Here is a 16807-nt window from a genome sequence, read left to right as displayed (position 1 = left end):
ATCTTATGGCCATTAAGCGACATAAAAACCTGTAAGGACAATAGTCGTTTCAGTTTTAACAGTCAATAATCCATGATCTTCATATTGGTTTTACTTTTTTTAGTCTATTTTTTTCCAACTTTTTTATAATTAAATATGATTGTGAATGATCAATTTGATTTCTGGAAGAAACTTGTAATTATATGATAATAATATGATTTATTATTGTGACGATTCAACATATTTTTCTCAATATTATTTTCCGTATTGTTTGTTCTAAAATATGACAATTTATGTATGTTATCATTGTAATTTTGTTTTGATTTTTGAAGGATTTTGAAATGAGGTGTTGTCTTTCATTAGGTGCAATATTTATTAGGGAGAAGTTTATGGATGAGGAAATGATGGATGTCAAGCCCGGTTATTCGAAACTTCATTTGAAGTATTGCATCTTTACAAAAATAATCCCCATCGACCTTGATTATGAAGTATTGTATCTTCAAATCTTGATTATGAAGTGTGTGCAATAGTGGTGGTGATGGAATGCGGTGAAGGGGAAGATGAGAAGGCATCACAGGTTGGGAAATTGGAAAACAAGCTTGTGATGGAATTGGAGTATAAATGAAAACCAAGGGGTTCCAATTATTGGAGATATTTATGCTTTGAATTCACTGAATTTCTCATTTGATTTATATTTTTGATGTGGATTTATTCAATTGAGATTTTGAGTTTTCATATGGTACTAAATGCATTGATCTACTTATGCCAAGTATCACCACATTTGTAAAATTTTTGGTGTAAATTCATTCATGTTTTCAATTTTTGGATTTGTGTTTATCATGTTCACCACATAAAGATTGTTTATATTGATTTGAGGGTTTGTGTTATAAACTTGTAGTTGATTTTTAGGACGGGTTTTAATAATAATAATAATAATAATAATAATAATTATTATTATTATTATTATTATTATTAATATATTTAATATTAATAATAAAATCAATTTTTTATTATTAATATTAATTATTAGGTTATTGTTATTAACAATATTAAGGTCTAATAATAACATTTAATAAGGTTTAAATTTTTAGGACTCATTTTTATAATTAATCCCTTTTAAGCATATATGGATTTCGATTCTAGCATAAAACTTTGTTGAATTATAAGAAAATAGACATAGTGAAAAAGGAGGGGTGAGAGTGAAATAAAGTGAGGAGTTCATTCTCGTGAAATAATAACTTCACAGTCACATGACGCTTCCATCAAGTCGGCAACCAGGACGGCGTCGTATATGGTCGATTACAATTTACAAGTACACAGCAGGAGTTTTTTGGACGTCACTTTTAAAATATGAATAAATTACATGAGTAGTCCCTATGGTTTGAAATAATTTGTATGTTTGGTTCATAATTTAAAATTTTAACTCAAACCATCCTTATCGTCCTTACCGTTCGGTTCGTTGCACATTTGGTCTCTGCTTAGACTTAAAATAACTATATTGCCCCTTTTTATGTTATTTTCTGATTTTTTATTATTTATATATCATTAATCTACTAACATAATTATTTGATTAAATTACCACCCACTTAATCCCTCCCTCCCTTTGCCACATCACCTATCTTGTTCCTATCATCAAATTACCACCGTCTCTACCTTCTACTACTGGAGAAAAACCCAATGCAACTAGAATAAAACCGGGAATCACATACTCAATTAACTGAAAAACATACATTGATATGTAATTAAAATCAAACCTAGAAACCACATAATCAAAGACATGATTAAATAATTAAAACCAATCAAACACATAAATGAAACCCATAAATTTATTTAAACCCGACATCAAAAGGACAAATCAAACTCGAAAATTTATTCAAACTAGAAATTAAAATCACGTATACCGAAACTTTTAAGAGTCCTTATAAAGAAATCAAAACTTTTTTAAGACTTTGATGTTGGAGATGGTATCATCGGAGACTATGGCTTTGATTCATAGGAAGATTGTCTTTTTGTAGACATCGATGTCTTTTTGTATACCGGATACATCGAACATGAGATGTGGATTTACGTAGGTTCGATCCAGATCGTAGAGAACTAGAGATGGTATCATTGAAGACGTCGATTTCTAAGCATAGGTTCGATCCAGATGGTAGAGAGCTAGAGATGGTATCATCGAAGACGTCGATTTATAAGCATCACCACAGATGGGTTCGATCGAAATAGTGGGAATTATTTATTTATGTGGAAGGCTCAACATATTTTCTGGTGGTCAATTGTGGTCGACAAGAAAAAGCGATGGAGGCCGAAAGTCTAGTGGTTGCCAGAGTATTGTGTGTTTTTTCTAAAACGAAGAAGGAATAGTCCAAAAGAAGGGGATTAACGATTGTGTTTTCTCATCAGCAAATTAAATCGACGTGTTCTCGATCGAGGATCACCAGATGTGTCACGAAGAAGGGTCAAACGATGGAAGGTGAAAGGAGACGACAAATTTGGTCTCTCTAGTCTCCTCGGTTTTGGTCTACTACTTGTGAGAGAGAAATCATCTTTTTGTATACTACTTATGAGAGAGAAAAAAATAATAGAGAAAAGATGGTATGTCAAATATGATGGGTAAATCATAAATGTGAAAGTATATATGAGATCTATATTATTTATTAAAAAATTATTAAATAAATAAGAGACAATTTAAAATGAAAAAAGACAATATAGTCTTTTTAGGTTTGATATAGACCAAATACGCAACAATGCTAAACGATAGAAATAGTTCGAGTTAAAAAAATAAATTATGGACCAAACACGTAAATTATCCCAAACCATAAGGATCATTCCTGTAATTACACTAAAATATTAAAGAAAGAAACTTATGCTCTACAAGTCGACACCTTTAATTCTTTTAACGAATCGATTATTTTCTATTTGTTTAGAAATTATCAAACTAACTTATTTATATTGTATTTTACTTATGATAATCAAATAAAACCTAAAAGATATATTTTAAGGGTATTAAATTATTCATCACTACAATCACTTTTAGTAATTATCCAAAACAATTAGTCTAACATTTTAAATAAATGCCAAAAATAACCATCTACTTCGAACTTACCGGTTTCAAACCCATAAATATATACATTAGAAGTTTGGAACTTCATATAAATCTCTTTTCTTTGTCTGTGATTCTCTTGTCATCTTCCCTACATTACTCATCATTTCTTGCTACAAATTCATCATTTCTTCTTCGTCCTTTTAGTTTTTCCAATGTTCTAAAAGGCGCATCATGGAACGCGCCAAGGCGCGCCAGCCGTGAGGCGTGAATTCGCCGTTACAAAAAGCTTCATAACGTTGTTGTTAGGCGTGATGCGTGGCAAAACGTGATATGACGTGCCATGACACGTTACGACGTGTTATGGCGTGTGTTTTTTCGTTTGAGACATAGTTTTTTGCTATTTGTTATATCTTTTCTAATCGGAGATACAAATATTGTGGTTTTTGTTAACTTTTTGTTATTAATTATTGATCTAACACTTCTAAAAAATAGTTATATTTAATATAAATTTATATTTATGTGGTAATATAATTTTAAATTAATACAAAATCGTTGTCTTACATCACGCCTTGAAAAACGTCATGACCCGTTAAACTTGAGACTTGAGTTTTTCTTTGCCATTTCAAGAAAAACACCATGCCACGCCTCACGCCATTTAGAACATTGAGTTTTTCTTTGCAATTTCAAGAAAAAAAACATGATCTTATACCATTTCAATGGAAAACTAATATGAAGAACAAGTTCTAAACTTATAAACCCTGGTTTGAAACTTGCCAAACACATGATGAATAAGTTGGAAATTCATGAACAAGTTTTGAAATATCTTTCTTATTTGTGCTTTTAGTTTCACTAGCCATTTAGTATAAGTAGAATTAATAGAAGTGTCAATGTGGATCTAAACTATGATATAATATAACTTAGATAATGTAGAGTGCATTTTATATTTAAGGTGAGTTTGATCCCGAACATGATGAAAGACGAAGGTTAAAGGGGTTAAGCCCCTTGTGGAGTCCAAGAGGCAAATCCCTAGCGACACGTTCCAAAACCTCTAAAAAATTTCAAGTTTGAACTGAACTAAAAAACGTGATTAGAGACAAAATATAAGTAAGAAATTGGCAGGTTTTGGGTTTGATCTTTGGTAGCGTATGTTGCTTGATAACCAAAGCTAATGGCAACCCAAGCTACCTATAGTAACCAAAGCTTTGTGACAACCCATGTTGCTTGTAGCAACAACCCTACCTTACAACTTCTAAGTAGTTCTTACATGCATATAAAGATGGCATACATTTATTTTCAAAATCATATTTTAACTGCAAAAATATGATATTTTTTTGTCCAAGTTATCCTGATTTCGGATGTATACGAGTTTATATAAATATATTTACCACTTTTGGCACCCTATTAAGAATTTAAACATTCATATACTCTCCAATAACATTGTTTTCAATTTTGTGTCCACCTTCTTAAAGATTATTTTAAATTGAAAATTCTTGATCATTCATATACACCATATTTCGCACCCCTATTTCTAACACACTTCTCCCCAAAAGGTACTTTTAAACCTTTTTCGAAACTCTAAATAGAATTAGAAATCTAACAAGTTTCAAAGATGATTGTTATTTCTTATAAATGTTGTTCAGTTTGTTATTACTATTTGGAAAAACAGTGATTTTTGTTGATATTTTTTACTATTCTATATGATTCTTTATTATAATTTAGAATAATATTGTCATTTTATCATTTAATGCAACATAATGGATTTGCCATGTGGATCTAATCATCTAACTCTTGGATCATTCCTGAGTTGCTTTTGTTTAAAGAGTTTATGATATATAGAGTCAAATCTAAGATACATATTTGAGCAATTAATTATACTTATTTTATTACAATTTATCCTCATTAGAAATTATCATAATGAAATTAGATTAAAATTTTAGAATTTATTTTATATGATAAATTATTAGATGATCTCTATTATAGTAAGGTTTTGCTTATGTTAGCGGTGTTTTATGAACATAATTTAGCGATTTACTATCAAAACTCACTCTAATAACTAATAAGATCTCTTTTCGGATTTCGCGCTTTTTATTTAGAGGTCCAAAACCAACTAAAGTAAACCCTCACCTCTTCGTCGACCCTCTCCCCTCCCCTCCCTCTCACACACAGTGACACACTTTCTCTGTCACACAAATATCGCTTTTCGTTTTCATTTTCGTCCAGCTTCAAATTCACGATCCTTTACGTCCTCTACTGGTTCTATCTCCTCCTTTTTCCCTTTTCATTTCCCCCGTCATGGAGACTCTGCTCCAATCATGCTCCATTTTCACACCCAAGCCTCCGGTCAGATCGCCTGTTGATAGGCAATTGGCTTTATCTTCTTTTGCTATTAATAAACAGAGGAGTTGTAATGTGAAGTTGAAGGCGATTAGCAGGGGTTCACCAGAGGGATCTTCTTCTATTGAAGATGTAAGGAAGGATGGCATGCTATTGGGTGCTGATAAGGATGAATCTGGTTCGGTGGTTGGATTTCGTTTGATTCCTCAATCTGGTATATGGTTTCTCACTTCTCGAAATTTGATTCTGAAAATTATGGTATACGGTGCATTTTTGTTAATCGCGTACTGTTTTTTATTCGGAAACTCAATTCAGGTAGCAATTTATTCGCCTGATGTTTGAGATTTGAGTTCTTATCATCAGTTTTATTGTTCGGAAGAAAATGCGTTGCACATGCAATGTCAAAATAGTAGAGGAAGTACTCAATTTCAGTAGATTTATTGGAGTTAATTACCAAAACGTATTATAGTTTGAGATATGAAGTTGTTGCTTAAATGCATTAAGATGCAGGGTACTTATTGATGATGACATTGACACTTGCATCGTTCTTAGGTGAGACAGAAGTCAGCAACTCTCATGATACCATAACAATTGGTAAAGAGGAAGTGATTGTGGATGATGACTCAGTACAAACAACATCTGCAGAGGTGACATACAACATTGTTTTCGTTACATCTGAAGCAGCACCATACTCTAAAACTGGAGGCTTAGGAGATGTGTGTGGCTCTTTGCCCATTGCACTTGCAGAACGTGGGCATCGAGTAATGGTTGTTTCTCCTAGATATTTGAATGGTGGACCTAATGATAAGAAGTTTGCTGGAGCTCTTGATCTTGATTGTCGAGTTAAGGTTTCTTGCTCTGGTGGGGTCCAGGAGGTCGCCTTCTTTCATGAGTATAGAGCAGGTGTTGATTGGGTAAGAAGATTCTACAACTTATAGATTCACTCATTTTTTGTTATCTACTATATCTAACCTCCCACTTATCCCAATTGTTATTGTAAGGATTCAATCTGTCTTTCTGTAACTTATTTGGTGCTTTTCTTTTCAGGTGTTTGTGGATCACCCTTCTTACCATCGTCCTGGAAATCCATATGGTGATGCTTATGGTGCATTTGGTGATAACCAGGTACTGATTGAGGAAGTTATAGTTGACTAATTGACTAAATTGACCAATTTCATATTATCTAACAACAAGAATATTTATTTTTTTCTTTTGAACAGTTTCGGTTCACCTTACTTTGTCATGCAGCATGTGAGGCTCCTTTAGTGCTTCCTTTGGGAGGTTTTACATATGGTGAAAACTGTTTGTTTCTTGCCAATGATTGGCATGCAGGTCTTGTCCCAGTGTATGTGATCAAATCACTCAACATTTGATGGTTTTTGTTTATGTGTATCACTCTTTTCACCTTGCTTATGCTTCTGTTAAAAAAAAAAAGAAACAATTTTCTTTGCAAATTCTGAAAGTTCACTTGTATTATGATTCAGGCTATTGGCAGCAAAATATCGCCCCTATGGAGTTTACAAGGATGCTAGAAGTATTGTTGTGATACACAATCTTGCACACCAGGTAAGATGCTTTTCATGATTTAGTATTGATAGCTCAACCTATGACCATTTTGCCCTTGTATCTAGAAGTGATGGTTGATTATTGTAGGGAGTTGAGCCTGCATCAACCTACAGTAATTTTGGATTGCCCCCAGAGTGGTATGGAGCATTGGGGTGGGTATTTCCTACATGGGCAAGAACACATGCTCTTGACACTGGTGAAGCTGTAAATATTTTAAAAGGTGCACTTGTTACTGCTGATCGCATACTCACAGTTAGTGAGGTAATAAAGACGAAATTGCCCTCTTCCAGTAAACTTTCTTGGTAACTTGTCAAATATAGACATCTTAGGATTGTTTGTTTGTTTTCGTCAGGGGTATTCTTGGGAAATTACAACCCCAGAAGGTGGAAATGGTCTAAACGAGCTTCTTACTAGTCGAAAGATTGTGGTGAATGGTATGTAGTTTGCCATGATGCTTTAAAGTTTAAATTGCTTGTTTCCAAATTTACCCTTGTTTATCACTCTATATGGTTTTGCAGGAATCACAAATGGAATTGATCTATCGGAATGGAATCCGTCTTCTGATGTGCACATCCCTTCTCATTACTCCCTTGAGGACCTTTCCGGAAAAGTAATTATCTTTTCTTTTCCTTATTATTATTATTATTATTATTATTATTATTATTATTTTTTACTTTTATATATAAATAACACATGGAAATATAGTTAAGAACATATTTAGTTTTATGGTCAACTCAAGAATCTGTTTGTTATATGCACAGATTGAATGCAAGATTGCTCTACAAAAGGAATTAGGTCTTCCAATTCGACCAGATTGCCCAATGGTAAAATTACATAAATACCCTTTTTGGATTTTGGTAAAAACAGTACTACTCACTGAACTTTTATAACAGATTGGATTTATTGGGAGATTGGACTATCAGAAGGGTATTGACATAATTCTCTCAGGAACTCCAGACTTGTTGCAAGATGATGTCCAATTTGTAAGCAACTTACTTAAAACCCTAAAAAACCCTAAACCCTAAACCCTAATTACTAAAAAATTGAATCTTTTTTAGGTAATGCTTGGATCAGGAGAAAAACAGTATGAAGACTGGATGAGAGCCACAGAAGCAACATTCAAAGATAAGTTCCGTGGATGGGTCGGATTCAATGTCCCCATATCTCACCGGATAACAGCAGGGTAAATTAGTAATTTACACACAGTTTATCTTTAATGAGGGTAGAGTTAATTAAGCTCACATTATTGTTAATGTTACACAACACATGCAGATGTGATATTCTATTAATGCCCTCAAGATTCGAGCCATGTGGTCTAAATCAACTGTATGCAATGCGATATGGAACTGTTCCTGTAGTCCATGCAACTGGAGGACTAGGAGTGAGTTAAAAATAAAGATTTTTTTTTTTTTTTCTTTTTATATATAAAATATATTTTCATTTTTTATAAAAATGGGAATAAGTAAAAACTTTATGTTATCCAGGACACTGTGAAGACTTTTAATCCATTTGCTGATGAAGGCAGAGGTGAAGGTACCGGGTATGTATTTGGTCAAACTTGGTCAAAATGATGATGACACAGTTTAAAGAAAATAAAATTTGTGTTTATGTAATATAAATATATAATTCTAAATTGTGTTAACAGGTGGGGGTTTAAACCTTTGACAAGAGAAAGCATGTTGGATGTAAGTTACATTCAACTCAAACACTATTGACATTTAAAAAAAAAAACATAATAGTTTTATAAAGTTTAAAAGTTATAAAAAAAAATGGTGTGAAATTTTGTAGGCATTACGGATTGCTATAGAGACATATAGGAAACACAAGAGTTCTTGGAGAGGATTAATGAAGAGAGGAATGGAAAGGGATTCCTCATGGAATAATGCTGCAGTTAAATATGAGCAAGTTTTCAAATGGGCTTTTATCGATCCTCCTTATGTTTCATGATCACTAAATTAAATTAACATATGGTTAGAGTGTATTTATTATATATATATATATATTAAGGAAATAGGCTGTAATAAGATTCTTATGAACAGTGATTTTGAGGAATATATACATTTTTTCTTACATGTGTGTGTCAACAATTTGTTTATTGTTTGTCATTGGTGTTGATGGATTCTTATTTATTAATAAGTGGAATGCAAGAAACGCATATTACGGATGTCATTACATCTATATACCAAAGTACAATACTTAACATTCTTGCGAATTCAACTATACCATGCTCTTTGTGAATGACATAATCTATTAATCTTAATCCAATTCAAAGAATCAAGTTTAACATCATTTATTAAAAAATGACATGCTTCATTGAGATCAATTTATAAAAAGCAAATTGTACTTCAATGTTGTGATCTCCCATAATTCTCATTAACAATTATGCTATTGTATCCGTTAAACCATCGTATAATTTTTATCCATTCATGCTTTGTAGACACTTGGCAAAATTTATGAATCGAACACTAATAATAACTTAAAATATGTCATATTGTAAGTAAACGTGTTTATCCAACTCAATCTAACATAATCTACACTTGATTCTTACATGCAAGTCACTTGAAAAAACTTAGGGTTTATAAAGTAACTTCAGTCGTCAAATTACACCATTCAAGCTTCATTCTTCATGTTCTAGTAATAAGTACATATTGATAATGCTCGACCTGGCATTATCCAACTTAAATGGCATCATACAAGTCCAATATCAAAACTAGTTTCATAACCATGCCCCAAATTCATCATCTTCATCAAAGAAATGAAAGATTAAGGATATATACCCTTCAAGTTTGATCCAATCCTTGTGATGTTTAAACTTGTTGTCCTCATTTTATTTCCTCTTGATTCGACCCAAAATTCATAAAAACTCACACTTTTCGCACATTTGTCTTACACGTTATCTTGGGAGAAAATAATGAAAAATGAGTTTATTAGACTTGAGGGTGTGGGTTGACGAGGAGGGCAGGGGGTATAGAGGTTTTCCCACTGATCTAAAATTATATATATATATATATATATATATATATATATATATATATATATATATATATATATATATATATATATATAATGTTTTTTTTGAATAATTGATAATATATATTATTTGTTGAGGTGATACTTTTGGAAGAGTATTGTTATTGCATGGTGTGAGATGTAATTGCATAGTTGATGTAACACAATTGAAAGATGAGTGACATTGCAGTAGTGATGTGGAAGATCTAACAAATAACAAAAATAAAATAGCCCCTCCAAAATTACCGAAAAAAAACTCCAAATATATATATTTTTTTTGTTGAAATAACCCTCTAGACATCATTTTAATTTTTTGTTGAAAATGCTTAATTTTGTACCATTTTGTGCCTAAAAATTCTCAAATTTTTAGAATTTTTTTAATACTCGTATTTTTGTTTAATCTTTTGTGTACGACGGACCCCGTTGATCTTCGTTCTTGATCCACCACCGATTAATATGTTTGAAAGTTTAGTTTATGTGTAACAAAAAGTTATATTGGCTAGATTCGATTATAATTTTAACTGCTAGTGCCTGAATGATGTAAATTCATGGATCCACCACTCGACAACACCTACTGTTTGACATGTAAGCCGCATCCACACCACCCCCACCATGCGGTTCGAACCGCGGTCAAGCCAAGAGCAACACATTTTGGCCTCCCCCCCCCCCCCCCCCCCCCCCCCCCCCCCCCCCCTTTCTCTATTTTTTTAATTCAATTTTTTATATTAAAATAAATTTTTTCGTTATATATATATATATATATATATATATATATATATATATATATATATGTGTGTGTGTGTGTTCTTTTTATGCTTTTTGTGTTTTTAAGTTTTTAAGTTCTTATAACTATATTATGTATTTCTTTTATTTCAATTGATGAATTTTTAAGTTTTTATTTAATTTAATTTTTCAAAAAAAAAAAAAAAAAAAAAAAAAAAAAAAAAAAAAACTAGTGTGGCATGTCATGGTTCCTATACATAGTGTATGGCAAAGTGAAAGATGATGAGTTTTAAGCTCAACAACATTCATATGTGATCATGCAACCTTAATTGTTTTAGATATAAGTTTTCTCTAGTTATACATGCAAATAGAAGTTCCAAAGCAATAACCCTAATACTAGCATACAATTTTCGAAATCAATATGAAAACTAGGGTTTGAATGTTACCTTGTTTGTTATCTAGTAATAACAAGTATTCCTTGGATGATCTTGACTCTTGAAAGCTCTAGTGCCTCAAGTGTTACACCTCTATTAGAGTCACAAACACCAATAGCAAAGGATGAGTGAGAGAGAGGGAGAGGGTAGAACACTATAATTTTCTGCTAGGGTTTCTCTTAGAATGTATAGCCGAAAATCACATGCCAAGGGGTTTTTTATATAGCTTAGGCCTTAAGTAGTCCATGGACCTCCTTCCTAGAAGCCTTGGACGAAATTCTATAGGGCATCCTATAGAATTCATCCACTCCATGTAAAGGAGTCCATCAGCCCAACTTTGCAACTATCATTGATTTGCAAAACCAGTCCCCCTACTTTCAATCAGTTCATTTAATTCCAAGTTAATTTCTGATTAATACTAATTAAATAATATGATTTCTAGTTAATATATTATACTTATAATATATTAATAAATCATTTATTAACCTCTAAGTCATCCTGTCAAGTTGCTATGGTGAAGGCAACCTAAAAGGACCATGCTACTATCAAATCAAATACATACCAATTATAGTTACGGGCTTAGACACCTAATCCAACAAAAGACCCCAACACTAAAATTACCATAAAGCCAAATACTACATGCGTATTCATAATTATAATTCATATTAGTGGTCTAAATTCAAAAGCATGGATTCAAACCAACTAACAACGTTTTTACAAAGTTTCATAACTAGTTGTATAAACACATAACTACCCATGAATTTATAACACATATACATATATGTATCGCAGGTACAAAACTAGTAGTGTCAACTACTCTAAGTCCTCCAACAAAGCCTGTCTACTCTGGATGCTTATCACCTAAAATAGTTAGACACTGAGAGGGATAAGCGGACGTTGCTTAGTGAGTTCAAAAATAGATACAATATAATGTTATGCCATATACATAACAATATGATAGGAAAAAAAGAAACAAAGGACAACAAAGGATTATATGGGTATCAAATAAAGGGCTTTCTAGATCAATCAACAATTAGATTCAAGGGATTACAATGAATGAGACAAAATAATTTAGGATCATAAAAATCATAAGTTCCATCCCAAGTGACACATAGAACACAATTCCTTTTTATCATGTTGCTAGAATATACAGGCTTTCAGCCCTACCTAGCCCGAAGCCAATACCAAAGTGATACGAGTCATGCTCTACATGGCTAAAGGCACAAAGCCAATACCAAAGTGATACGAGTTATGCTTTACATGGCCAAAGGAATAAAAATCCAATATCAAGTAATAACCACTTAGATAAATAACACAAGAAAGCACATTACACATATAACACATAACATAAAATTGTCCCTATATTAAACTCACTGTGCTGTAACCGAATGTTGCGATAGAATTCTGAAGAAATTACACCATCCCCAGGCCTCTAAAACCTTCAATTATACCCCTGGAGTTTATATTTCAAATTTCATAAGCAATTAATCAACTAATCTCAAGTTATGTTGTTTTCAGTTTAGAAATTTTAGTTTTTGTTCTTTGTATAGTTGTCACTTGCAGACTTGTTTTCCCCTTCTTGAATATCAAAATAACTAATAAATTCCAAATATTATCAAAATACACTCTTATATCTTTCTAATGCCATCAACCTCACATTTTTATGTTTTTTTTTCTATAATTTACTATGAATTTTACAGCACGACATCCCAAAGTTGTTAAAATGTCTCAAAGCTTTCAAAATTTAGCCTTACTGTACTGAACATATAGGGCTTGTTTGATAAGCCTCTTATTGGGTTCAATAAGAGGTAATATCTTACTCGGTCCAGTTACGTTGTTTTTTTTACACAATTCATAGATCTGACTGAGTCAATTTACATCTTACCGAGTCCTCACAAAATTATAGCTGACTGAAAATCTTCCTTTCAATCCCCTTTCCCCTAAACTGTGACAACCGTCTACGGTCAAGTCAAATTGAACTAAAGTCAACAAGTCAAACCGGTCGAATCAATTAACCCTTGGGTACTAGGGCTTACGTTAGGCAATTACTATACAACTCACTATGCTAATGAGAAATCATCAATTGAAAAGTTCGTATATCTAGATTTCATTAACCTAAAACTGCGTTAAGTAATGAACCAAACCGATAAAACAATGTTGCATACTCATCGGGAGTGTATAGGACACTAAAACATGGCTTAACTGGGTTTACGGACCTTGCATTGCGAAGTCGGACGCTCAAAAAGGTCATAAATGGAACCTCTCTAAATCTCTTTCACTCTATTCAAAATCTCTCCCAAATCTCTCTCAAAAGTTCCTGTAACTTTTCGTAATCATTTGGGCCATCCCAGCCCTTAACCGGGTCAAAAACGGCTTGAAACGGGGTAAAAACTGATAAAATACCCTAAAAGACCCGAAACCTACCTTATAGGGCCGAAGCCTCTTAGGGACGAACCCTCTTGGACCGAAAGCACCTGAGAACCGAACACTGCTGAGGACCGAACCAAGAACATGACCCGAACGCGAAGGTCCTTTCGGGCTCGAATCTTGCAACCAGGGACCGAACCCTTCGGTCCATTTCGCCTTCGCCTCTTCAGCCTTCGCTTCCTTCAGCAGTCGAACCGAACCCTCGCAGGTTCGACTCCCTTTTCTGGTTTTCGACTACGACTTCATTTTAAGCTCGTTTTTCATCATTTTAATGCGGGATTTTCACATAAAACTTTATTTTAATAATTAAAGCTCGTAAATCATTAATTCCCACGTTTTTAATACAAATATTATCCAAGAAATTAGTGGGTGAAGTACAAAAAAGTGGAGTGTTGACTTATCTTTGATTTATGACACAAGTAACCACCACACCCACTCCATGACTAACCCACACACCTCCCCACCAAACCTTGTCACTTCCTTGTACTTTTTCCGTCTCTCACAAGTTATTCCCACGTTCTTAGAGCTGGACACTCATCCTCTCTCCTCATTCTCACTCACTTGCTCTCATTTCACCAAAGATCAAACTCAACTTTTCTCTCTAACTTTATCCCTCAATTTTGGGATTTCAAGGCTGATCATCAAGCTTTCTTACACTCTTGGTAAGTATAATTAATCCTCCTTGTGATAATTACACTTCATTCTACTCCAATCATAGATTGCTTACAAAAATTCCATCACTGTGGTGTTAGATTCTCGAAAATCTTCTAGGCATCTTCAAGTGTTCTTGAGTTGAACACTTCTCATCTCCAACACTCATCTACTGAAACCATTTAAGGTGAGTTCATACCCCTACATTTTCATGTTTTCTTAAGTTTTCAGGGGGGGGGGGGATACAAGTTAAAACACCAAGAACACAACTAAACTTTTTCAACAGCTTTCATCAAGAAAGTTTAACTCCATTCACGGACTATTTTGGTCAACTTAAACATTTTAGTTTTCAAAATTGTTTTAGATGCAAATAGTTCAGATTTATACCTTTAAAATGACTACTTGCACATCTCCATACGACTTTTCTATGATTTATGGTTATTTTTACAAAACAGCCTATCATTTCAAGAACAAATCCAGACTAGTTTGTGAATATGGATATTTTCACACAAGTTAGAGAGCACTAAAAATCATAATAAAATTTATGAACAAACTAGACTCATTTTCCAAACTCTCAGAATTTTCGGATTCTGATTTGGACCTTTAATGATTTTTCTATGAATTTTCTAAAAACAGAATAGAAATGGTAATACTAGAAAAATGTTTTCAATTTCATTTGCACCTTGTAACTTGTTCAACAAGGTGTGTACCTTCATGTGATGATATGTTATTACCATATATGTCATTTTGTCTTGTTATATAGACATACATCAGAAAACAAATGGATTCTTACCTTCATAAGTATGGTAAATATATAAATGGTATTACTAGGTTATATCCATTGAAATACAAACATTGGTAAACTATGACAAGTATAGTTTATGCTCACTACCCCAACAACTATTTGATAAACTATAATAGGTATAGTTTATGATTCATTTACATAACAAACACATTACTAAAGATATTACATATACAAAAGGGTTACTACCACTACGAATAATTATGATAAATTATAATAAGTATAGTTAAGTCTATTATACCCCACAACGAATACGCTAATTATAATCGGTACAGTTAGGGCGTATATACATTAAAAACAATGTGATAAACTATAATAGGTATAGTTTATGTTTCATCTACACTACGAACTTATTAAAAGAAGGGATTCACTATCACCACCACTTTTGATAAGCTATAATATGCATAGTTCATGTTCACTACAACTATCGCTATTTGATGAACTGTGATATGTATAGTTTATGTTCACCAGCACCACCACTTTTGATAAGCTATAATATGCATAGTTCATGTTCACTACCATTATCGCTATTTGATGAACTGTGATATGTGTAGTTTATGTTCACCATCACCACCACTTTTGATAAGCTATAATATGCATAGTTCATGTTCACTACCACTATCGCTATTTGATGAACTGTGATATGTATAGTTTATGTTCACCATCACCACCCCTTTTGATAAGCTATAATATAAATAGTTCATGTTCACTATCACTATCGCTATTTGATGAACTGTGATATGTATAGTTTATGTTCACCATCACCACCACTTTTGATAAGCTATAATATGCATAGTTCATGTTCACTACCACTATCGCTATTTGATGAAATGTGATATGTATAGTTTATGTTCACCATCACCATCACATTTGATAAACTATAATATGCATAGTTCATGTTCACTACCACTATCACTATTTGATGAACTATGATATGTATAGTTTATGTTCACAACCACTACTACTATTTCGTAGACTACACTAGAATTTGGTTTCGGTCTTTGGTTTTAAGACTACATTCTATCTAGAATTGTTAGTTTTCAGCTATAATTTCTAAGTGTATATGCTAGAGTTATATAGAATCTAGTCATGATTGACTTAGAATTGGTGGGTCTGCCTTATTTCCTGTTCCTTGTTTGGTTGTGGGCCTAGGGTAGACCCATTACATTCAACGTTTTATCTAACTTTAATTCTATATAACTTATATATACTTGGAGATTATAGAAGGAAACTATAGGGAATTCTAGGATGCACTATTTCATAACATAGAAACTTTCAATTCACTCTTTAAGGAAAATATCATATTTTTCTGGAACAACTTAATTGCTTTTACAAGGAAAATAGTTTATTTCTCAATTAAAACTCTTATGAACTCACCAACCTTTGTGTTGACACTTTTTCAAACAACATGTATTCTCAGGAAATTACTAAACAGGTAATCAACTGCTTTCGAGGACGGGACGCTAAGGCGATAAATTCAAAACTTATTTTGTCATCATTATGTAATTGATTTTGAAACATGTAAACTTACTCTATGATGTAACTCTTTCAATTATATTGATGATGGCTGTGTTTGCTTTCTTCACTATTATACTCGTTGTTATGATACTATACATGAAGTCATCCACCCCCGAATGTTTCCGCCGTTCTGGTTTGGGGGTGTGACAGATTGGTATCAGAGCATTGTTTATAGTGAACTAAGTGTATCGAACCATATAAGATATACAAACTATAAATACATTGGAACTGAAAGTCTTTGATTTAACATTTTCCAAATAACTATACTTTTAGAAACAAATAGTTTCTCGTTAAAAAGTATGAGCACGTGCATACACACTA

General features: G+C 32.8%; 1 protein-coding gene across 1 annotated transcript; it reads left to right on the top strand.

The window, feature by feature from the left end:
• The first annotated feature begins 5127 nt into the window (after positions 1-5127).
• On the top strand, positions 5128-8992 carry SS1 (glycogen/starch synthase, ADP-glucose type). The gene is made up of 15 exons (XM_078974428.1): positions 5128-5570; positions 5909-6270; positions 6404-6481; positions 6577-6701; positions 6841-6922; positions 7010-7183; positions 7275-7356; positions 7441-7532; positions 7684-7746; positions 7816-7905; positions 7981-8105; positions 8195-8303; positions 8407-8462; positions 8568-8607; positions 8711-8992. Exons 1-15 carry the CDS (start codon positions 5315-5317, stop codon positions 8867-8869), a joined length of 1893 nt encoding a protein of 630 aa, XP_078830554.1. The 5' UTR covers positions 5128-5314; the 3' UTR covers positions 8870-8992.
• The last annotated feature ends 7815 nt before the right edge of the window (positions 8993-16807 follow it).

The sequence above is a fragment of the Lactuca saligna genome, chromosome 9, assembly GCF_052625555.1.
Source record: "Lactuca saligna cultivar CGN05327 chromosome 9, ASM5262555v1, whole genome shotgun sequence".
Taxonomy (NCBI): Eukaryota; Viridiplantae; Streptophyta; class Magnoliopsida; order Asterales; family Asteraceae; genus Lactuca; species Lactuca saligna.
The sequence above is the reverse complement of the archived record's forward strand: the minus strand, read 5'-3'. Positions and strand labels throughout refer to the sequence as shown.

Bases quoted from the DNA above. Each gene is read 5' to 3' on its own strand.
- SS1 (XM_078974428.1), top strand. From the start codon at position 5,315: ATGGAGACTCTGCTCCAATCATGCTCCATTTTCACACCCAAGCCTCCG. The intron at 6,271-6,403 runs GTAAGAAGATTC...TTTTCTTTTCAG, and splicing joins ATAGAGCAGGTGTTGATTGG to GTGTTTGTGGATCACCCTTC. The intron at 6,482-6,576 runs GTACTGATTGAG...TCTTTTGAACAG, and splicing joins GTGCATTTGGTGATAACCAG to TTTCGGTTCACCTTACTTTG.